The sequence below is a fragment of the Apodemus sylvaticus genome, chromosome 16 (assembly GCF_947179515.1).
Source record: "Apodemus sylvaticus chromosome 16, mApoSyl1.1, whole genome shotgun sequence".
NCBI lineage: Eukaryota > Metazoa > Chordata > Mammalia > Rodentia > Muridae > Apodemus > Apodemus sylvaticus.
This window is the reverse complement of record NC_067487.1, coordinates 79,924,135-79,947,823: the sequence shown is the minus strand read 5'-3', so window position 1 is coordinate 79,947,823 and position 23,689 is coordinate 79,924,135. Positions and strand designations below refer to the sequence as shown.

Genomic DNA, 23,689 nt, shown 5'->3' with positions numbered 1-23,689 from the left:
CTCTGTTTTTTAGTGATGTGAGAAGTTGATTAAATGAACCACTCTTTAGTAATTGATTGTTAGTCTTTGGTTGAAAAAATCCTCTGACATTACCTCACTGCAATGCAAAGGCTACAGCTAGAAACTGAGTTAGAAACCGAAGCGTAAATCTAGACTCAGAGTATTACAGAGTTAAGTTATTTAAACACTGCTTTATCATGGGACTGTTCCTGATTCTGAATTACAGCATTGTTGCTCAGGAAATCAGTATTTTTTTCTAAGTATGTGCATATTGCACTTAGATCACCGAAATATATGAATGCTTTATTTAATTCACTTTATGTATGTAAAAGCTAGGCATCTTTTGTATAATGTATTTTATGTAATTGCAAATGTATTAAACCATTGTTATTAGCATGAACATCTGTAAAACTGGTTTTTAAACTTTTGGCCTTGTTTTACATATTTTAAGGATATGCAAAGAATAATAAAATTTCTATTTTATTAATCAATTTGAAAATGAAGGTTGTTGAGTATAATTGAATCAAGCAAACATTTTATCTTTCAAGCTATTCGAAATACATTTCTTCACATTAGTTCTTTAAAATTTCAAGTTTTGCATTTTGTTCATATTCACACTTACTCCCAGCTCTCCTCAGGTCCTCTTCTCCCCTGTGCACCCAGCCTTGAGTTCTTTAAGACACACACACACACAAATATTTTGGGGTGTGTGCCTTGCACTGGAGTGTAGGGACTGACAAGCAGGAGATACATTCTTACAGAACACTGCTGTCCTTTGCCAGTTCCTTCACCTAGGAGAGAACTGTGGCCCTAACTTCCTTCCCTTGTCACACTGGGATTGAATCTGACTTGAGCTCGCACAGGTCTTGTACATGCGGTCACAATAGTTCACAGGTGTAGCTACCTCCCTGTATCTAGGCGTTTCTTCAGTGATCCTGAGCCTTCGCCTTCGGAGGAGTGGTGTGTAATACAGTCTCTGATTCTTTGTTATTCACCATCTACTGCAAACAAGCATTCTCAGAGGAGCTCTCGCATGTGGACCTGAGTTCAGATTCTCAGCACACCAGTAAAAATCTGCACACCTAAAACGCTGTGCAGGGCAAGCAAGAAGATCCCTCCGGCTCACCGGCCAGACAAGCTTGTGGGATTGGTGATCCCTCAAAATTAGAGTAATAGAGCAAAACTACCTAACTTTTGGCCTGCAAACAGACTTGCACACATGAACATTTAATTCAGATGTGCCCCACATATATAGTTACTGTAGTAGAAAAAAACCTCAGAATTGTTTTCTCTACCAAATGTTCACTGCAAACCATCATGATTTTAAGGCCAAAATTTTATTTTTTAAACTTTATACATGTAAACAAGTACAGTAAATCAGCATGTGGCAATTCCTTTTATTTGTTATGATAATGTTAAAGATATTTCATGACCAGTCCCAGTAAGTACTCTTATCTAACTATTATCTATTATCTAACTATTTCATAGACTCGGAGCTAAAGAAAAAAGATTGATGGTAATCAAGCAACCTGGAAAATCTCATTTTTTTCTCAAAATTAGTATGTTTAAAGTTGTAAACTGATCTTTCAAGTGAGGATGGTCATCCTTAGAAGGATGCCAAGGGTTCCAGAGTCTGTGCAGAAGCGCTTCCCTCTGGGTGGTAGGCGCTCGCTCACCCGGAGGACACACAGGAGGCCAGGGAAGAGGCCCTGTGATGCTCCGTGGCTCCGACTGGGAGAGATCTGCGCATTTGTAATAATGGAAGGGAACAGAACCAAAGAGTGTCTACAGAGGGAATCTTGTTTGACCCTGATACCAAATATAAGAGAATAAAGTACTTTTTACTGCCAAATAACAGCATTTGCCATTATTACAAAAAGCTTCAAGTAAGTTCCCCAGCACACTGATGCTTTAAAGACTTTGTTTCCACTCAGAATCTGACAACATTTTTATAAGCTCCCGGGAACTAGATATAAATCACATGTTCACTACAGCATTACACTGTCAGGAGGGGCCCTCCAACCCATCAGGAAGTATTTAAGAAGTATTGCCAGTGGAAGCCATCCTTCACCTGAGAAAGGAATCTCTCCGGATCATACAAATAAACTATGGTTTCTAATACAGATACAAGATTGGAAAATCCAATTACAACTCAACAGGAAACTGTTCTTCACAACTATTTCACTTTCCACAGTACAACTACTTACAGTGCAAAAATAAAATTTAAGACATGATTGTTTCTGTAACGTAAAAGATAGCATATTTGGTCAAGTCTGGTTAGTGTCTAAACACTATAAATTTTCCTATACATTTTTATAGGAAATGGTTTACAAGTGGAGAAACTAAGGCACACAACTTAGGCTTAATATCAAGGTTATCTTGATCCTGAGAGACAAAGCAGGGTTCCAGTTTCCACAAGTCTCCCCAATGGGAAAAACCGATTTTAGTTCTGTAGGCAGATACTTTTAATATATTAGTTTTGAAATGCATACTATGAATTCCCTTGAAAATCTTTGGTATGTTAAAAAGTCCTCAGAGGTGAAGGGTTCTGGGTATTTTCTCCTGCAAAATATAAAACTGCAGGAAAGTCACCCTGTAAGCTAAAAAAAATGAAGATTCAATCATAATTTTATAATGACCTGAGTTCATTTTACATGATTATATAAGTTTATGACTTGCAGTTTATGAATCTTGTGAAGTACAAGAGAGGACACCTTTATAATATTCCTCCCTCCCTCTATCTCTCTCTCACAGACACACACACACACACACACACACACCATTCTATCATGAGGTTTATACAACCAGGACTTGTTTCCAGTTGTATGAAGTCCAGGATTAAGCGGTATGTCTCAGGGTTTTTTACACACACACACACACACACACACACACACACACACACACACACACACACCCGTAAGCCCAACAAGTTGAAAGTGTCAGACTTATTACAGTGGGGTCATTAATTCACACACTGTACACAGGAAGGCTTGGAGTTAGCCCCAAGGCCAAGCACTGACAACCTTCCACCTATGTGAAAGTGTTTGTTGTGCTGAGAAGTAAACTGAAATGGATTTCATCCAGGTTACTGGTGTTGGCTCACAGCCTGTTTCCTATCAGCACAACTCTAAGTCTGTACTGTTAAGAACGCAGGTACATTTATGAGGTCGCACCATGATAAAACAGAATGTACCAGGTAAGAGAAATCGTGGTACGGTTTGTTTTTAAAGTGCCCCATGTGCAGTATTAATAGAAAGCCATGATGACTAGTAACAGTTTTTACCTAAGGTCAGCAGATGAGCCAGCGTGAATTTTTTAACTGTGAATACACAGTGATACTAAAACTCTTTAGAAACATTCAAATCCAGATCAAACAAAAGTCTGAGGACCACACAACCACAAGGCGTAATCAGGCGTGGCCTCGGGAAGGAGTGAGGTCACGGGGTGTAAGCACAAAGTTCTTCTGAAGAGCTGGCTAAGGAACACTGGACAACAGAAAATACGGACTTAATCCTTCTCCAGAATAAAGTGGATCCAAATGCTGGAAACTGAATCTGCCAAACACCCGGGCTTTCCACAGCTAGTAGGTGGCCTCGTCCATGTTGTCATCGCTGTCTACACCAAAATCATCCCCGTTGTCGAAGTACGAGTTAATGTAGTCATTCTCCTAAGTAAGAGATGGATTTTTCAGTCAGTAAAGTGATTAGAATACACCAGTTAAGACAATACAAAAAAGAACATCTCTGTGGTGTATAGATACCAAGTTGAGGTAAAAAGAAAACACAGAAGACTTGCAGAGAAAGTCTTGCTTGTGGGCTCTCCTGGTTCAGTTTTCACACATTTTGAGCAGTCCAGCCTTAAGTACCATTTTCTACTGTGCTCAGGTGCTAAGCAGCTGAGAGAACAGAGGGGCTGTGATTCCACCTGAGCGGGTACGCCCTGTGCAGCACTCCTTAGGGTTTAAGGAACCGAAACACTAAGCATTTGTCATACCGGCGCATGGACCACCAAGGAAGAAGTGTTTCATCAATAGTTTTACCCTGCCTCAGAACCCAGGCATGAAGTCACAAACCTTAATGGCACCAGCAGAGGGACTTTCCCTCCCTATCAAAATACAGCCTCCTTCTAACCCGAACCTATGGGAAATCACACCACATTCTTCTCAAGACTTCTTGGCTCCTAGCAAGGTGTCAGTTCTAGCTGAGCCCTTAAGCCTACAAAAGATACTTGCCTCGTATCAAAACTTCAAAAATCCATCCGAATATAGACGGATTAAGACTTCTTGGACAGTTGCAGTGCATAGGTTTGTAATGGAGATTTTTGAACCAACCAAAATTTAACAGTGGTTAGATATTCAATCACATTGAGTGCAAAGGCGCCAATGGTGTCAAAGAGCCCTTACATTCGTGACCACACTGAGATGCTTAGGGAGGGAATGACACTGAATAATGATAAGGTCTTGTTTGATCCAGGGTAGATTGGAAGATGGAAGGTCAAGGACCGACAGGCCAGGATCTGAGGTATGTATGATAAATATGAGTGGAAAACTAGCTCTGCAGGAGAAGCACAGTGGCTCACAACTATAATCCCAGCCCTGAAAAGACTGTGCAGAAAGAACTGCAGAGTTCGAAGCCAGCCTGAACTACAAAGATAGCAAGATCCTGTTGTATTCCCAGACCCTACCTCGTAAATAGCCACATTTCTATTATTTACAGTGGAAACAGATGAAAGCTTTCTGAAAACCAGCTTTATCTTAGAATTGTTTTCTTTTTAAACATCTAGAATGTATATGCACAGTACATTACTTTCTCTTCCCTAAATCCTGCAAGTTTATGCGTTCAACACAAACCCTTCGTAGTTCAATAAAACTGGCCTAGCTTCTCTGGTGCCGAGAAGTCCACAAATGTCCAGACATCAAGTTGGAACCCGGGGCCTTTGTGCTAGGGAAGGGGCGTCTGGCAGAGCACTCAAGGTGGGGGGCACCTCGAAAACAAGGCCGTGGCTCTGTGTGTGTAAGGAAATATGAGCAAATGGATTCCAACCCTAACGCAAGGCAGAGAAGCCGTGGCATTCGCAGCTGGCGCACGGCACTGCCCTGTCGCCTGGGCACTTACTCCATGTTGGTGACTCACACGCTAACAGAGGCACTAGCAATCCCGCTCACACTAATGTTGCTGGGCCTGCTCACACTAATGTTGCTGAGCCCGGAGGCCCAAGTGGCTCGTAGCTCTCCACTGATTTCCAGATTTATTAAGCTAAATATTCAAATCATTAACAGCAAAAGAAGTATTTTTATTTAACATAGACACGTTAGCAGATGAAATACTCCACTGTACTCGTTAAAGTGAAATATTTATCAACGCGCCTTAATGAGTAAGTTAATTAGCATGAAATTTCAATTAATTAATTGATTAAAAAGACCAAAGAGTAGAACTTTCAAGTTACAAGGCCTCTGGGTGGGGACAGAAAGGCCCCTTTCGACCCCCATCCAGCCTCATTCCTCTCAAGCCTTGCTTTTTAATGAAATACAGATATATAAACTGACGCTTTAAACACACTCTCTGGTGCAGTGCATCACTGATGCCTGCTTGACAGCTTGTAAACTACCCGAGTTTGTTTGTTCGCTGTTTTACACTATGGCTCCGTGGCCCCAGCTGGCCTGGATCTCTGTAGACCAGGTGAGCTTGCATTCAGAGTGCTGGGATTAAAGGTGTGCTCTTCCACCCCAGCCCAAGAGCTTGGAATTGTTAGGAGTAACTCTTGATCTTACCAGACATGATCCAGACTCAAAGAAAGTGGGTGTTATCAAAACAGCACTTCAGAGCTGGGCAGTGATTCCAACAACACCCCGGAGGGAGGCTGAGATGCAGGGGCGAGCTGCTGCAAGTCTGATAGATAACCTTGAACTTCTGACAATCCTAACTCCACCTCCCAAGTACTGAAACGAGGAGCTGGTGCCTGGTTTGTGCCCTCACAGCACCCTGTTCTACACCACAGAATTAGCCACTGTGTTGTAACTGTTGTCTTTCTTATTTGTCTCCACGAGGGGAGAATAACCTCTTCTCAGCCTCACGGTCAAGCATGAGTCAAGTGTGTACTTCAATGTAAAGATCATGAATGACAAGGAAAAGGAGTCATGCCCAATGTAAACTAACGGGGCAAGGATACCACAGCCAGATGTGATGTCACTGTGGTAAGGACACCACAGCGAGATGTGAAGTCACTGTGGTAAGGACACCACAGCCAGATGTGAAGTTACTGTGGTAAGGACACCACAGCCAGATGTGAAGTCACTGTGGTAAGGACACCACAGTCAGATGTGAAGTCACTGTGGTAAGGACACCAGAGCCAGATGTGAAGTCACTGTGGTGAGGACACCACAGCCAGATGTGAAGTCACTGTGGTAAGGACACGACAGCCAGATGTGTAGTCACTGTGGTAAGGACACCACAGCCAGATGTGAAGTCACCTTGGCGAGGATACCACAACCAGATGTGAAGTCACTGTGGTAAGGACACCACAGCCAGATGTGAAGTCACTGTGGTAAGGACACCACAGTCAGTTGTGAAGTCACTGTGGTAAGGACACCACAGTCAGTTGTGAAGTCACTGTGGTGAGGACACCACAGCCAGATGTGAAGTCACTGTGGTAAGGACACCACAGTCAGTTGTGAAGTCACTGTGGTGAGGACACCACAGCCAGATGTGAAGTCACTGTGGTGAGGACACCATAGCCAGATGTGAAGTCACTGTGGTGAGGACACCACAGTCAGTTGTGAAGTCACTGTGGTGAGGACACCACAGCCAGATGTGAAGTCACTGTGGTGAGGACACCACAGTCAGATGTGAAGTCACTGTGGTGAGGACACCACAGCCAGATGTGAAGTCACTGTGGTAAGGACACCACAATCAGTTATGAAGTCACTGTGGTGAGGACACCACAGTCAGTTGTGAAGTCACTGTGGTGAGGACAACACAGCCAGATGTGAAGTCACTGTGGTAAGGACAACACAGCCAGATGTGAGGTCACTGTGGTGAGGACACCACAGCCAGATGTGAAGTCACTGTGGTAAGGACAACACAGCTAGAGACTGAACACAGAAAACACAGGTTAAATATAGAGCCCTGGAGAACACTGAGACTCAAAAGCACAGAGAGAAGAGAACTACAGACGCCACAAAAAGGTGCAAGAAACAGACACAAAGCAAGAAGTATTCTATCTAAAACTAAAACTGAAGGGTAGCAACCTTGGCAGCTGAGACACACAGCCGGGCATACAACAGGCGCCTGCATTACATGATCTGAACTGTTTACATAGGAGGAATCATACTTTAACAACAGAATTCTCTTATGTTTTGCAGAAGTGTTAAATCCTACAGAAAAGCCAAGAGAAGCAAGGGCAGAAAAGCGTCAGTGGTGATTTAGTAAGCTAGCTTCAGAAGAGCAACACGAGCCAATACCAGCTCTGGAAGCTTTGCCCCTGGGCCGGGTGGGCACAGGACGGAGGCGGAGGCGGTGATGTGCTTCATGATGAGAGCTGGGCATGCTCACAATCACGAACATTGTGAGAGGCCACAAACACACAGAAGCACGCTGAAACATGGAAAGGGAAATGACAGGAGTATTGTTTCAAAAGGGGTGGGGCAGCACGGTAAACCTCTTCCATTGATTACGGGGTGTGTCTTTGAAGCCAAAGGTAGAGGAGATGACAGTGTTTCCTTCAAAGTTTTATTCTGTTTGTGAAGCTGCTAGTACTGGCTAAGAGTGAAGGACACTGAAGTCAGGATCATCAGAAAAACCTCCTATAGAACGGGCGACTTAACAGGAGGCACAGAAAGGATGTTAGCCAGCAAGACAGGGCTGGTGGTTTTAAGTGGGAGTGGTATCTGTGATTGCCTCACAAATGGTTTTAAGCAGGTCTGATGGGAAGAAGGAACCAACATCAGAGAAGACGAAAGGATGTTCCAGCCCACAGTGTATGCTGGAAAGACAGAAAAGGGGTGAGGGGTGAGGCAGGCCTAAGCAATGGGCTAAGAGAAAGACACGGCGAAGAGAACATGGAGGCGAAACTAAGCGGCAGAGTGTCATGGCAACAGGCACATCGGCACACAAAGGAAATAAAAGAGCAAAGCTGGGGACAAATGAGAGGTGTTTAAGACCTGACTGGCTCGATTGGAGAGAGCTCTGTAACTGACAGCATCTGCTGTCCCCACAGAGGGCTCTGTCGCAGTTCCCAGCACCCACACTGTGGCAGCTCATGACCTCCCCTAACTCCAGTACCAGGATCTAACACCCTCCTCCTCTGGGCTCAGAGTACCAAGTGCACACACGGTACATATATGTTCATGTAATCAAACACGCCTACATGTAAAATACAAATTAAATTTTAAAAAGAAAACCTCTCCACTGTCTAAGTTATATGACAGAATGAATAGAATACTTGAGAAAATTCTGAAAAGGGAGGGAAGTGGGAAACCCCACTGGAAACAGGGAGTTTCTATTACATAGGATGTCTCAGGTGAGCGCAGGGATCTAATAACTGCTAAATGAAGAGTTTACTCAACGAGAAAAGCAAATCATCTAAGAGATGAGTTTAGCAGTTGGCTAGCCATTTGCAAACAGACAAAAATACATCCATACTAATAATACACATTGCAAAAGAATGCAAATTTTCATATAACATATTTAAAGCACATAACAAATACCTCACAGGGGAAGCTCCGGGTAAAGACGAGTGAGGACAAGAAGGTCGCCAGGTCGGAAAGGAAGTTATCTCCCCCTAGCCTCACCTTAGGCACACTCTCCCTCCTCAAGAGGCTAGCAATAACTATGCCGCCCTGCTCAAACACCTTGATTGACTTTTGGAAATATACCATGTTTCTAAAACCCAGAAATCCCGAGACCAAGACCCCAAACCAAACCAAGAGCAAGATATCTGAGGGCAGCTTAGCAACGCTCTGCTTCTGAGGCGCTCGCGCTGCGATGGCCCTGCAGGGACCTTCCAGGCCTCTGTGCCTAAGCCCTTTGGTACCTCAACCACCTCTCAGCTTTTATGTCAATAGGTATGAACTAAACTACATTAATTTCAGCAATTTCCTTTAATTACTTGCTTGCAGGAGATTAACCAGTTACTTTGATCTCCTGGTTTTAATTTTGCATTATCAACATTCTAAACCAAGCAAATGATGCTAATGATGGGAATATATTTCCATTTCTATAAACTTATAAATGTGTTGTGTGTGTGTGTGTGTGAGAGAGAGAGAGAGAGAGAGAGAGAGACAAGGTCTCACCATGGTATAGCCCCAGCTTCTCAAACTCCTCCCAGCCATCCTTGAGTGCAAGGGTAGCGGGGCGTGGTCTTGTTTGCCCATTGACACCATTGCCACATGCCATAGCTAATCTTTAAGGTTAGGGAGCAGTCTCTCCTCTTCCCCAGACAGACTTTTACCTCTTCTTGCTCTTCTTCATCGTACTCCTCCTGTTCTGCATCCTCTTCGCCGTCTTCCTCATCATCTTTGTCTTTGTCTTTGCTTCCTTCTTTCTCTTCGTTCTCTTCATCTGATTTTTCACCCTCGCCTCTCTTTTCCAGTTCCTGAGAAAGTAAGATTCACAATGCACATGCAAATGATTACTCTTGATCTACACACCCAGCCCAAAAAGAAGAGGCCTGCATCATGCTCGCTGAATCCTAAATTAACACGCTGGCCTGCTGGCTGGCCTCTCGCGGAAGCAAGTGGCTGGCAGCCACCAGCATCAGAGCACCAGCCCCTCTTCATTCTGTTCCTTATCACTGGGCCTCCCTCAGCTACTCTGGGGTTGGAATCCTAATCCACAACACTTCCTTTTCAGGATTTCTATCCTACCTCCTCCTAAAATGCTTGACATGACTTAGTTTATCCCACTCCAGTCTCCTCTGTCTTTCATTACTTCCCATTGCCAAGAATTTCCGCTTCATGATTGTCTCAGTCAGGGTTTCTATTCCTGCACAAACATCATGCCCAAGAAGCAAGTTGGGGAGGAAAGGGTTTATTCAGCTTACACTTCCACATTGCTGTTCATCACCAAAGGAAGTCAGGACTGGAACTCAAGCAGGTCAGGAAGCAGGAGCTGATGCAGAGGCCATGGAGGGATGTTCCTTACTGGCTTGCTTCCCCTGGCTTGCTCAGCCTGCTCTCTTATAGAACCCAGGACTACCAAGCCCAGGGATGGCACCACCCACAAGGGGCCCTCCCCCCTTGATCACTAATTGAGAAAATGCCCTACAACTGGATCTCAAGGAGGCACTTCCCCAAATGAAGCTCCTTTCTTTGTGATAACCCCTGTCTATGTCTAGTTGACATACAAGCAGCCAGTCACAATGATACATCTGGAAGGCTGTGAAGAGGAGATTAAAACTCAGCACACTGGCTGGTATTAGCAACTCTAAAGATAAAGAAGGGTGATGGAGTTGGAGAGGCTTTGGCTTCCGGATTACTCTTGCTGTCTACCTGGAAAACCACACGCTATTCATCATCTCACAGTTTTGACGTTATTGCCTTATTACTACCAATGATCACCCAACTGAGCCAATGGGTGATCATTGGTAGTAATAAGGCAATAACGTACAATGATCATAGTAATAAATGCCTTATTACTACCAATTATTTTCTCAATTGATAAAAGTGATCTAATTTTATTTGTCTCTGTTTGCTCAGTTGGGTGGTCCTCACTTTACACAAGAGACAATTTCACAGGTTTTCTGTGAGATGGCCATCTTCTTGGAAAGCCCTAAGTAACCCAAATTTTTATAAGCCTCTTGAAACATTTATGATAGACAGACAGGGAAACAGCCAGCCAGACACACATAAACATACACATACATACAAAATATGCTACATTAATATTAAATATGTCTTTTCTATTTTAACTAGATCATAGGTAAAAATGCCTACAATTAAATGCAATTAAAATCGAACTGAAATATTTTACTTTGTGAAAAGTATACTCTATTATTTTTTTAGAAAGTCACTATTTCAAAATTAGAAACAGAATTGTTTTATTTAAAAATAAAAAGGGCATCAACTGCATTATTCAGAGCACAGCATTCATCCAATGTGCTCTAAGGACCAAAGACTGTTTCTGCTGTTGTCGAGCCAAACCGCCTCATCTTCCCCTTTACCACACATACACGGCCAAGCCACTCGGCCTCATCTTCCCCTTTACCACACGCACACACACATGGTCTCATCTTCACCACACACACACACACACACACACGGCCTCATCTTCACCACACACACACACACACACACACACACACACACGGCCTCATCTTCACCCTCACCACACACACACACACACACACACACACACACACGCACACACGCACACACATGGTCTCATCTTCACCACACACACACACACACACACACACGGCCTCATCTTCAACACACACACACACACACACATACACACATGGCCTCATCTTCAACACACACACACACACACACACACACACGCACAAGCCACACGGCCTCAATCACCTTTACCAACTCAAACCCACCATGCACGTCAGCAGAGTGAGACAGAAGCCGTCTGAGACTTCCCTTATGTCCCAGGGACAAGAACTGGGCAGCCATTCTGTTCTTTTCAACGAGCTAATGGCTCTCTACACAGCAGCCTCCATTTTGTCTTCCATGATCTTGACGACTCAAGCTGACTGTGCAGGTGTAAGGAGAGGACTGACGTCGGGAAGGAGGTAAGATGCAGACCCAGAGCATCTCTAGCTTAGACACTGGACTCGCAAGGAGCTCCCCTCCCTCAGGCAAGACAGAAGGAAGGTGTGTATGTCACTGCTCGGAGAGCTGACCGGATACTGCTCACTCTGCCCAGAGATGATACAGCACGAGCTGCCTTTGTTGGACAGAACCAACCACTGCTCGGTTAAAACTATAAATACATTAAGACTTCTAAGTTTGGAATGTTCTGGAAAAGGTGGCAAATGTCAGCACCCAACAAGCAGTTTGTCCTAAGGAAGACCACACCCACACTGAGTGCCATCCACAGAGCACTGGGCATGCCTCAAAGAACTTCTCCAAGGTTCCAAGCAGGCAGGACCAGATACATTCCACCATCATTCTACCTAGTGAACCTGACACAAAAGAAAACACTCATACACATAAAACAATAAAATGTTTAAAGATTAAAAAAATTACATGAGGAAGTTCCACATTTTTTTCTGAATAAAGTATTTCTGAAAGAAGATATATGAAATGCATAGTTTTGGAGTCTACAACAAGAAAATATGTGCTATGGACAGGGAGGAGACAGCCCAGTCTCAAGGTACCAACCTAAATTTTGTTTGTTTTGATTAAAGATAGATACATTCCATAAAATGTCATCTTTGCTTCAACAGTCTTCTATTTATATTCCAAAACACTGGGGGGGAGGGGACAAGGAAGGGGACAGGGGTCAAAGAACCACACAGGGACAAAGGGAAAGCAGGACTTTTGTAAAGAATCCCATCAATGACACCAGTGGTTCAAGTCTCTCTCCTCTCCCACACCACAATCCAATACAATGGGGAGAAAAGAAGGCCTGGGGGCTGTGGGCGGAGCTTAAAACACCAGTGAGGGACCCAGCAGACAGCAGGAGCCCTGGAGTACTCAGACAGACAGCTTTCTCCACGCCCTGACAGAAGCTGAGCCCTAACTTAAGCACTGACCTCTCTTCTGAGAGACATTTAAAGGACAAGGCAGGAGGGTGGGGGGAAGAGGCAGTACCAGTTCATGTTTATAACTCTAAACTCACCTCAATCTTTTTCAACACATCTGCAGAATTAATGAGTGAGGTATCCTTGCCTGCAGCTTTGGCCGGTTTGGATTTTGGATCCCCTGGAATGAAAGCACAATCTGTGAACAGATTTTCTACTGCAGGAAGGAGAGCCAGGGCAGTACTTCCGGAGCACTGGGGCCGCTCTATGGCATACCAGGCAGCCCCGTTGTTGGCTCTAAGCGAATGACAGTCACTCTGCACAGAGTATTAAAACTATCACCAGGTATATTTTAACTATGCACTGAAACTTTAGTCTCACCATTAATGTCATTAGAGACAAAGTCTGCTATAACACTACTTGAGACAGAGACTCTAGAATATCAAGAAAAGGCCCTGCAAGGGTTTCTTGGTCACTTGTCCCCCACAAGCAGTGCTGAGCAGCTGTGAAGCAAAAGAAGACGTACAGGGTAAGTCTGCCCTGGCCACTGGAAAAGGGTTAGGAAAGAGATTTCCCCTGATGTTAACAAGAACTGTCTTCACAGTGAAGAGCAAAATGGTTAGCTGGTCACTGCACAGAAGTGAAAAGAAATGTTTCAACAAGCTTTAAGACCCACAGTTTGTTTTACTCTAATCAAAATATTTCATTCCCAGATTATTTTAAAACAGCAGGTACTAAAGAATTATTTCCTATGAAGCCTGCCAATTACCAAGGAATTCTTATAAGCCATAAAGGATTCTTACAAAATGAAATGATTACAAATCACTTGCCAAAATCAAATAACCCCCAAATCCTTAGGTATCAAAAATCTGGCTCAGGGAGACTTAGTTGTGTTAAAGATAAACACTCAACACATAACTGATTTTCAGACCACAGTGGAAGACCCATAACTGGTGGACTTAAAACCTTAAAATGAAGACTCACTGACTATGGTGGCCCCCATAGACTCAATTGGATGCTTGGCCTGTGGGGAGTGGCACTATTAGGGGTGCAGCCTTGTTGGAGTAGGTATGGCCTTGCTGGAGGAAGTGTGCCACTGTGGAGGTGGGTCACATCTATGATGTGTGTGTGTGTGTGTGTGTGTGGTGTGTTTAAGCTCTGCCCAATCTTCTGGCTGCTTTCAGATCAAGATGTAGAACTCTCGGGTCCGTCAGCACCATGTCTGCCGGCATGCAGCCATGCTTCCCGCTATGGTGATAATGGACTAAACCTCTGGAGGTGACAAATGATTAAACTGTAAGGCAGCCCCAATTAGTCTTTCTAAGGGTTGCCTTGGCCATGGTGTCCCTTCACAGCAATGGAAACCCTAACTAAGACAACAACAGCTACTAGGGTAGTGGGGTATTGCTGATAGACCTGACCATACGCTTGGGGAGGATTATGAAATGACTTTAGAACTTCGGGTTCTAAAGGAACCCAGGGTTAAGAGGTGAAGCCACTGAGGGTTAAGAGGTCTGTGGGAGACTCTGTGGAAGCTTGGAAAATATTAATGAGAGCAATGAAGATGAAGGCCTGGCTTGAGAAATTTCAGAGGGAAGATTAAAGACTCTCTCAGGGCCATTTGCTATTTTGATTTGGAACCCTTTGCATTACTGGGACAATTGCTGTTTGTTAGGTGGAGCTAAGAAATCAGCAGTGATTAAGAAGAGACCAGCATCACTGACATGAAATCTGGGAGGTGTTTCCTGAGGGCACAGAGAAGCTGACATGCAGAGATAGCCAAGGTTGTATCTCATGTTGGCAGACTGGCTTGGTAATGTGTAAAAGTTACCCAGCTGGCACTGGGTTTGAAGGCATGAAGGGGTCATAGAGAGCAGCTAACACTGTGAGAGGCCAAGAGAGGCCATTGGTGCAGGAGCAGCCTGGGTGGCAGGTAAAGGACCTGCCTGGTGCCCAGGATGGCAGAGATGAGACTTGGCACTAGGAAGAGAGTGGAGTGAAGGGGAAAGTGGAGTCCAGGTGCAGCAAGGGACCAGTAGCTTTGGAGATGCCAGCACCATGGGACAACCACCAAGAGCAGCAGCAGCAGTGGGGCGGAGTCAGCGGAGCCTAGGAGACAAGCGGTGCGTGCTGCAGAGGGCGTGAGGAATTGGAGCAAGCCGCGGCCTTGGCATCCGCTCTTGCCTCCTGATTCCAGCCCAGCTTGAGTTCCTGTCCTGGCTTCCGCCAATGATGGGCTACGATCTGGAACTGTAAGCCAAATAAACCCTCTCCTTCCGAATTTGCTTCTTAGTCATGGTGTTTTGTTGCAGCAATAGAAACAAACCCTCACCAAGACAGTGACTTCAGAGTTAGTGAATTAATGAAGCTTGGGGAAAAATTAACCTAACATTAAATGGTGTATAACTTCTAACTTGTGCCATCCTCCTGAAAGGCAAGGACTGTTTAGTAAGTACTCAAAGCACAGTATCATGTATGACCAAGAGCTAGCTCAGTAAGTACTGGAATCCTGCCAACCACTGTTAGCTGAAAATATAATACATTCAAACCACAAAGTCTTTTTCTCTAAGGACTTTTTATGAAGTTATTTAATTTCATGATATAAGCAACAATTAGGTAGCCACTACAAAACTTGATCACCTAGAAATATTTACAAAAATTTAAATTAAATATTTAAATTTTTTATTTTGGTGTGAATGGGTATGGTGTGTGTGTGCGTGCATGTGTGCATGCGTGCGTGCGTGCGCGCGCGCGCGCGCGCACACACACACACACACACACACACACACACACGTGCATGCACGTTGATTGGCTGGCCAGTAAGCTTCTGGAGGTGGTCCAGCAGTGCCAAACATTTTACATGGGTGACAGAGATCTGAACTAAGCGCTCAACTGACCAAACCATCCCCAGCCCTTCATGTTGCTCCTCCACCCAACCCAACGGAAAGCTTAAGAAGCAAGGATAGTCCCAACTACACTGGCTCGCTCTGTTCCTCAGGGCTGTGTCAGGCAATAGCAGACAATTATTTATTGAAAGGAACTATTAAAGAACAACCAAAAATATATACTTTGATAACTTTTTATCTAACATAAAACTCTTTTATCAGATCTTCAATTTTTTTCTAGTACATGTCTTTCCTTTTAGAATTATGTTGAGGTTATGTCTGTCGCTAGAAGCTGCCATGAGAGGGGATGGACATGGCCAGGAGGAACAGCAGGCATCTGGGGAACAGCACTGGGGAAGTAGCCAGGCGAGCAGTTAGAAGAGCAGACCAGGGATAAGCCCCACTCCCACCCTCAGGAATTGTCAAAGCCAAATAAAATAGCATAGTGTGAGTCTCTCATTTTAAGTTGGACAGGGTTATTAATTTTATGTTCGCTCAACTACAATATTAAATAGCTTACTAATGCTCTGTGAAATTCATAAGTATATACAATGTATTTTGTTCTAACTTGTCCCCCCTCTTCCCATTAACTCTCCCAAATCTACTCATAGCCTCCATCCCAACTCTATGTCCTCTTCCTTTTAATGATCTACTGAGTCAAATTTGTCAAGCCAACAGTGACCACATCCTGAAAGGCTGAATCTCTTCCCCCAACAGTCAACAACAGTCAACAGTGCCCCAATTTTAAAACGTGTCATGTAATAATATAGAACATAGCCAGTAAGATCATAAAAATCTGCACATTTACAAATGAGACAGTCTGCATAACAGAGTTCTTTGCTAGCACAGCAAATTTTCACAATTGAAGAATGGGATTAATTCAAGAAAACAGAAGGCCCAAAAGTCAACATCCACTAAGAGTCAGTAAAACAATCACAATGCCAGACACACTTAGAGAATTTGCAGCACTGAGCCTAACGTGAGTTTCACCAATACTCTCACAAATCCGGACTGCGGTCCTATTTGTCAGTGTACCTTTCTTGCATTTTTTCCTTGGCATCATCTCTCTTGGAAGTCTTCTCCAATCTATGTGTACAAAAGAAAGAATAGAAAATTCTCAGTGTCCTTGGTGGCTCTGGACTTAGCTACTTAACACAGTGACGGCTGCTCATACAAAGACAGCAACATTTCTTAGTATCAGCGTGTACAGATTTAGTCTGGAATGTAACAAAACAAAACCAATATAAATAGAATGCACAGTAACATAGTTTCTCCTGTAGAGAAAAAGATCTCATTAAACAGCTTTGAAATGGTGTAATAAAGTGTCTTGGAAAAAACAATCTTATGGAAATTCTTTGTGGATATTACTATCAAAATCACAACTGTTTTCTTAAATATTATTATTTGGCTACTTTGTATTTTGTAAGTTGTCTATTGATATATACATACTATGTAACTTTTTTGTAAAAGTTAAAGCAGGTAATCAAGCCCAATATATAAAATATAAAACAATTTTAATAATTATTTGAAATTTTCAATCAAAAATGCTAGTAGTTGTGAACATGTAAGTTCTCTCTAGTGAATAGCTTTCAGTTGCATTAACTAAACAATTCCTTTATTTATTTACTTTAATTTTCTGGAGGGTTCGAGAAATTTAGCCTCAAATGTGCTAGGCACTTACTCTACAACCCTTAGCCTCATTTTTAAAGACAGATTCAAGGGGCGGGAGGGATGGCTCAGTAGTGAAAGCACTTCCTGGTCTTTCAGAAGACTGGAGTCCAGTTTCCGGCATCCACGCTGTGTGGCTCACAGTAACGGTAACTCCAGCTCCAGGAAATCTCATGCTTTCTTCTGGCCTTCTCGGGCACCCACACACATCTGATATACACACACACACACACACACACACACACACACACACACGCATGTGCACACATGTGCACATAACACAAATATATAAATCAAAATATTTGAAATATTCAAAAAAAGGTTTAAAGATAAAGCAATGTCAGTGTATTTTTACAAAATAGTTAACAGGTATTTTACCTACAGAGATGAATTTTGATTTGAATATATTTTAGTTTTAAACTTCTTAGATCATGAAAAAGAATGATCTGGAAAGGGGGTTCCCATCCTCGCTCCACATTTTTTAAGATCAGCAAGGCAAAGAGAACACGTCACTGTGGGACAGTGACAAAGCTTGCTGATGATATTTACAGTCACCTAAGGGCAGTTTCTATAAAAACATTACTATCGCAAGTATAAAAGGATGAAAGTCTGAGGGACGGCAGTATCAGTAAGGGGCCCTGACAAATGACTTCATTTCTATGGCGACTGTTTTCTGCTTATAACATAAACTGGTTGCATGATGTTTCCTTCAAGGCCCCCTCCATCCGTCACTATACAGTGTAATAGTGTCACTATACAGTGTATCATCTGTCACTATACAGTGTAATAGTGTTCTGAATGCTAACAACCAGCCTCTCAGCATCTTTTTATCAAAATGGTACACTAGTAGCTAAAACTTGTCTATGCCTCACAGAATACAAGACAGACTTAAAGTATCTTTAAAGTGATTTTCATTACTAATTAATTACAGGAGGGAAAAAAGGCTTTACTTTCTGATAGCTAAAAACAAAGAAAATGCCCACAAGTCTAATAGACTTTCATGGTGTTTGATAGGGAAGGCGGTCTTTAAAAAGTATTTTAAGGGGCTGGAGAGATGGCTCAGGACTTGAGAGTGCTTGTTTCCCATCCGAAGTTTGGATTTTAGTACCATACCTGGGAGCTCACAACAGCCTCTCATCCTAGGATGCTAGCCCCAGGGTATCTGATTCCTTCTTCTGGCCTCAGTGAATAGATTTCAAGTGCATTAACTAAACAATTCCTTTATTTATTTACTTTAATTTTCTGGAGGGTTCCAGAAACATGGCATAGACACACACAAACACACACATAAATACTGTGTGGCTCACAGTAACGTGTAACTCCAGCTCCAGGAAATCTCATGCTCTCTTTTGGCCTTCTCGGGCACCCACACACATCTGATATATACACACACATGCATGTGCACACATGTGCACATAACACAAATATATAAATCAAAATATTTGAAATATTCAAAAAAAGGTTTAAAGATACAACTAAGATGAATCTTTTTAAAAGTCTGTTAACACAGTCTGTTTTATAGTACCTGGTACCCACTCTTCTTTATAGACCTTCATGTATCGTCTGCTATACCTTTCAATATCATCTACAATGAGAAGAGAAAAAAACATTCATTAGAAACAAAAACTTCAGCCATTCTTCAAAGCAACTTGTATCACTCTCTTACTTTCACATATTTCCTACATTTGTATATAAAGCACATACATGGACCAACACTGACAAATTTAATTAGAGTGGCATGGTTAAAATTCGACGATAGCAATGGTGGACTGAACAGAGACAGCAACCTTAAACCTGGTCCGCAGCATGATACAACCTGACTAGGCAGCGAACACATTCCCAAAAGCTCAGTCAGGTTAGGACGACACTTACACACAAAGGTAGAGAGAGCTACTCGGCGTTTCCACAACCTCCAGGCCCCGGTCTTTAAAGTCAGCCTAACTGTGGTTAGTACAACGGACGGCTAATGGAGGCTCACCTTCAGCATAGCGGATCACCGACAGGGCTGGGAAAGGCTGAGGTGGCGAGACACCACCGTGTGGGGAATGAAGTGAGTCGACGAAGCCTTCTACAAACTACTACAAGCTCTACCCGATCCACTGGGACTTCCCAGGACCAGCAGAGCCACGGCCATGTCTTGCTTGTAATCTGTCAGTCTCGCCAGCTAACCCCAGTAACACCCCTGACTTTACAAGCAACACAAGCTGGTAAAGGGAACCATAGCACAGACATTAGAAAGCACAGCTCCTTGGATGGACAAACTGTGACTCATTCCACACCACAGCAGAGAAAGTTCTTCTTGAACTAAATGGGAATTAGCACCGAGACACACAGCTGGACAATGTGCAGAGTGAAAGCTAGAGCAAGAGACAGACAGACTTTTTAAAAAATTTATTATATGTACTAGTGCATGCACACACTCTATCTGCACGTACACACCTGCTAGCCAGAAGAGGGCATCAGATCATATTAGATGATGTCTGTGAGCCAGCCACCATGTGGTAGCTGGGGAGTGAACTCAGGATCTCTGGAAGAGCTGAATCGTCTCTCCACCTCCACACCCCCCCAACCCCTTTTTGGAGCTCTTCAGGCACAACAGGACCAATGTACACATGAACTCCAAGAAACTGGCAGCATCCATGGGGCCTGAACAGGTTCAAGACAGATGGGGTCCCAGCACGAAGAAGGGGAAGCGTTCATGGGATCCCAGCCATAAGCAAAGCGACTACTACCCATCGGCAAGGGGAAAATCAGTTTTCTCCAGTGGCGTTTCACTAGGTATATGAACCATACTCCACGAGGCTCTGTGCTCAGGGCAGCTGGCTAAAACCAAGTGTTTTGTGAACTTTCTGTTCTGTGTTTTAATATTTTATCTTAGTTCCTGGTCTTTCGCCCATTTGTTATGGCTTTGCTTTCTGAGTCTTTGTGGGGATTTGTTTCTTGCCTTTTTGTTTGGTTTTGTTTCTTCTCATTTTTTATTTTTTAAGGAGAGAGACATGGGGAGAGAACACAAAGTTAGGAGGATCTGGGAGGAGTTAGGCAAGAGTAAAAACAGGATCAAAATACACTGCATGACAAAAAGGTAACAACAATAAAAGTTTTTAAATTGAAGGCTTAGCTGTGAGAAAGGGAAGAGGGGGGAGAAGCAGGGGTCTGTGAGCTGTGGACCAGCCTGGGCCTGAGTGATTTCAAAAAAGAAAAAAGAAAAAAGAAAGGGTGATACAAAAAAGAACTAATCAAAGACCCAGGATCCTAATGCAGTTAGGAAGGTTGTGACCCACTGAGGAGTCCAGATGGGTTTCTCATAGATTCTGCCCAAACATCACCTGCACTTCTAACCCTTGTGCTTCCATAATTAAAAGTCAAAATTAAAAACAATAATCAGAGCCGGGCGGTGGTGGCGCATGCCAGTAATCCCAGCACTCTGGGAGGCAGAGGCAGGCGGATTTCTGAGTTCAAGGCCAGCCTGGTCTACAGAGTGAGTTCCAGGACAGCCAGGGCCATACAGAGAAACACTGTCTCAAAAAAACCAAAAATCAAAAAACAAAACAAAACAAAACAAAACAAACAAACAAAAAAACCCCCAAAAAACAGAAAAAACAAAAAAATAAAACAATAATCAGAACTTTGGAGAGGCTGGGGACGCAGCTCAGGGTAGGGCATATGCAAGGCAAGAGCTTGTGCTTTGCTCTGTAAAACCTAAAATAAGAAAATAAATAAATTAAAATTTAAAACCTTTGATGGCTTACACTTTTCTTGAAAAAGAGAAAGGGTGAAATTCTTTTTTCTTCTTATTGAAAATGACAAACATGACTAACCCAATAATTTTTCAAAACTCTATATAACCTATTTCTGTTTGATCAGTGTCTCTGTCTTTGGTTTTGGCTTCAGCATTTCTCCATTTACAATCCATACATGATAAATTTTGGTGCATAAATAAATACCACAATGAAAAGAAATACGGCCACCTGCATGTTAGCAAACAAGATGCCAAATGATTATAAATCTCTGATGATATCCTTCTCAAAGATTTTCAGCATCAGTGCAGCACATTTCTTTTGAATTACTAAAGAATTAAATCTGTATATTCACTGATTCTCAAATCCAAGACAATCCACCTTAGGTCTTGTCATCTGGGGATCGGTCTGGGACTTGGTTCAAGCATTCGCATTCGCTTCCTGACTCATCTAATCACTGTAAGTCATCTTCCTAGTAGCATTTCTCCTCTTTGGCTCTATTCATGCAGGAGGGGTGGGTCAGCACTTTCTGATTAGTGGCCCTCAATGGCCCATGCATGTGCAGCAGGTGCGTCTGCATTCACTAACCCTGGAGAGGCTACACACAGAGACACTCCAGGAGGAACAGTCAGAGCCTGTGCCTTGGGAAGCCAGGTCTAGCTGTGTGGGACAAGCAGTTAGGGGCCTAGGAGCTGTGGCCTGAGGGTATAAAGGCGTCTCTATCACAATAAACAAGTCTGCCTCTGCTTCTCCTCTGGCTCCAGGAAATTGCGCCTTGTTAATTCTGTGCCTTCTTATCCACTGCTCCCAAAGACTGTCTCAGAGGACCAGGGTTAGGGCAACATATTGGTATAAAAAAATAAAAATAAATTGAATTTTCAGTTCAATGGAAGCTAAAAATAAAATAACTACAAAGATGAAGGTTTCTGAAATCTTCTTTCATTTTTTCTTAAAAACTGAATTAAGATGAGGATACTGGTGCACATTTTAATTCCAGCATTTGGAAGAAATAGGGCTGTGAGTTTGAGGGCATCTTGGTCAACACAGCAAGTTCCAGGCCAGGTAGAGACACACAGTGAGACCCTATTTCAAAAAAGACAAAAACAAAACCCAACAAAGTAGACAAAACTAATTCCTGATGTAACTCTTTGCCTCTGTCTGGCATCCCCATGTCATCCTCCCAGCCCTCAATGACGGCACCACAGTGTGGCACGCAGTGCAGTACACGGGGCAGCAGTTAGTGTGGGACACAGTTGGATACCGTCTGCTGGTTCAGGCATCCTCTGGTGACGCCTTGGAACATACTGACCATCAACAGAAAGCTGTGTTCCTATACATCCACAAGGATGTATACATCTTATTTAAATCTGTATTTTGAACCACAGAGATTTTAAAAACATACTTCAGGAAGAGGAGCAGATAGGAAGATTTGAATTCTCTTATGGGTTTAAGCAAGTAAGCTGTGATGGGTTGTAGGGAGCGGAATGTCATGGTTTGAATGTGCTTGTCTTGGGAGTGGAACTTTTAGAAGATGTGGTCTTATTGGAGTGGGTGTGTTACTGTGGACATGGGCTTTAAGACCCTCACCCTAAGCCAGGCGGTGGTGGCACATGCCTGTAAGCCCAGCACTCTGGGAGGCAGAGGCAGGCAGATTTCTGAGTTTGAGGCCAGCCTGGTCTACAGAGTGAGTTCCAGGACAGTCAGGGCTATACAGAGAAATTCTGTCTCGAAAACAAACAAATCCAAAAAAAACAAACAAACAAACAAAAAAAAAAAACCAAAAAAACCACCCTCACCCTAGCTGCCGGGAAGTGAGTATTCTGCTAGCAGCCTTCAGATGAAGATGTAGAACTCTCAGCTCCTCCTGCAACATGCCACCTGGATACTGCCATGTTCCAGACTTGATGATAATGGACCCAACCTCTGAACCTGTAAGCCAGCCCCAATTAAATGTTGTCCTTGTAATAGTTGCCTTAGTCATGGCGTCTGTTCACAGCAGTAAACCCTTTATATTTTATATGGCCCCATGACACATATGTTTGAATGCATGGTCCTCAGTGGAACACTTTGAAAAGGATTAGGAGGTGTGGCCTTATTGGAGGTGTGGCCTTGTTGGAGGTGTGGCCTTGTTGGAGGAGGCATTGAAGGTTTAAAAGCCCATGCAAGGCCTGTCTGGCTCTCTCGGCCTGCAACTTGTGGATGACATGTGAGCTCTCTGCTACTTTCCTGGTATCATACCTGCAACCATATTGATCATGACCCAACTCTCTAAAACTGTAAGCAAGCACAAATTACATGCGTGTTTGTAAAAGTTGCTTTTATCCTAGTGTTTCTTCACAGCAAGAGAACAGTAACTAAAACAACTACTACTACCTACAAGACTCATATAATTGCTTGAATGATCTGATATACCTTTTAATTAGACCTGCACTTGAGTAAGTACATTCTATCAGCTAAACATGTCTCTTATCTAATGGAAAGTCTAATTTTAATAATATCAAAGCATACCATGCCTTGTTAATATCTAAAATCAAAATGGATATATTCATTTAAATATACTCATAATGGGTATATATATTTAAATTAAATATATAAAATTTAATTTAATGTCTAAATCCAGACAAAGGCACGCAACAAAATCAGAAAAGTAAAAAACAAAGCCTCTCTTTTGTTGAGATAAAATTTATCAGACCATTATATAAACAAACT

At 43.0% G+C, this 23,689-nt stretch overlaps 1 protein-coding gene across 1 annotated transcript in view; it reads right to left on the bottom strand.

Moving 5' to 3' along the window:
• Nucleotides 1-2,760: 2,760 nt before the first annotated feature.
• Nucleotides 2,761-23,689, bottom strand: part of Polr3g (RNA polymerase III subunit G) — a 38,965-nt gene continuing 18,036 nt past the window's right edge. Inside the window, exons 4-8 of the mRNA XM_052160133.1 lie at nucleotides 18,769-18,828; nucleotides 16,611-16,661; nucleotides 12,789-12,871; nucleotides 9,448-9,591; nucleotides 2,761-3,667 (exon numbers count right to left, since the gene is read on the bottom strand). Coding sequence (XP_052016093.1) covers nucleotides 3,581-3,667; nucleotides 9,448-9,591; nucleotides 12,789-12,871; nucleotides 16,611-16,661; nucleotides 18,769-18,828 — 425 coding nt within the window. The 3' untranslated portion in view covers nucleotides 2,761-3,580. The remainder of the gene's footprint in view (nucleotides 3,668-9,447; nucleotides 9,592-12,788; nucleotides 12,872-16,610; nucleotides 16,662-18,768; nucleotides 18,829-23,689) is intronic.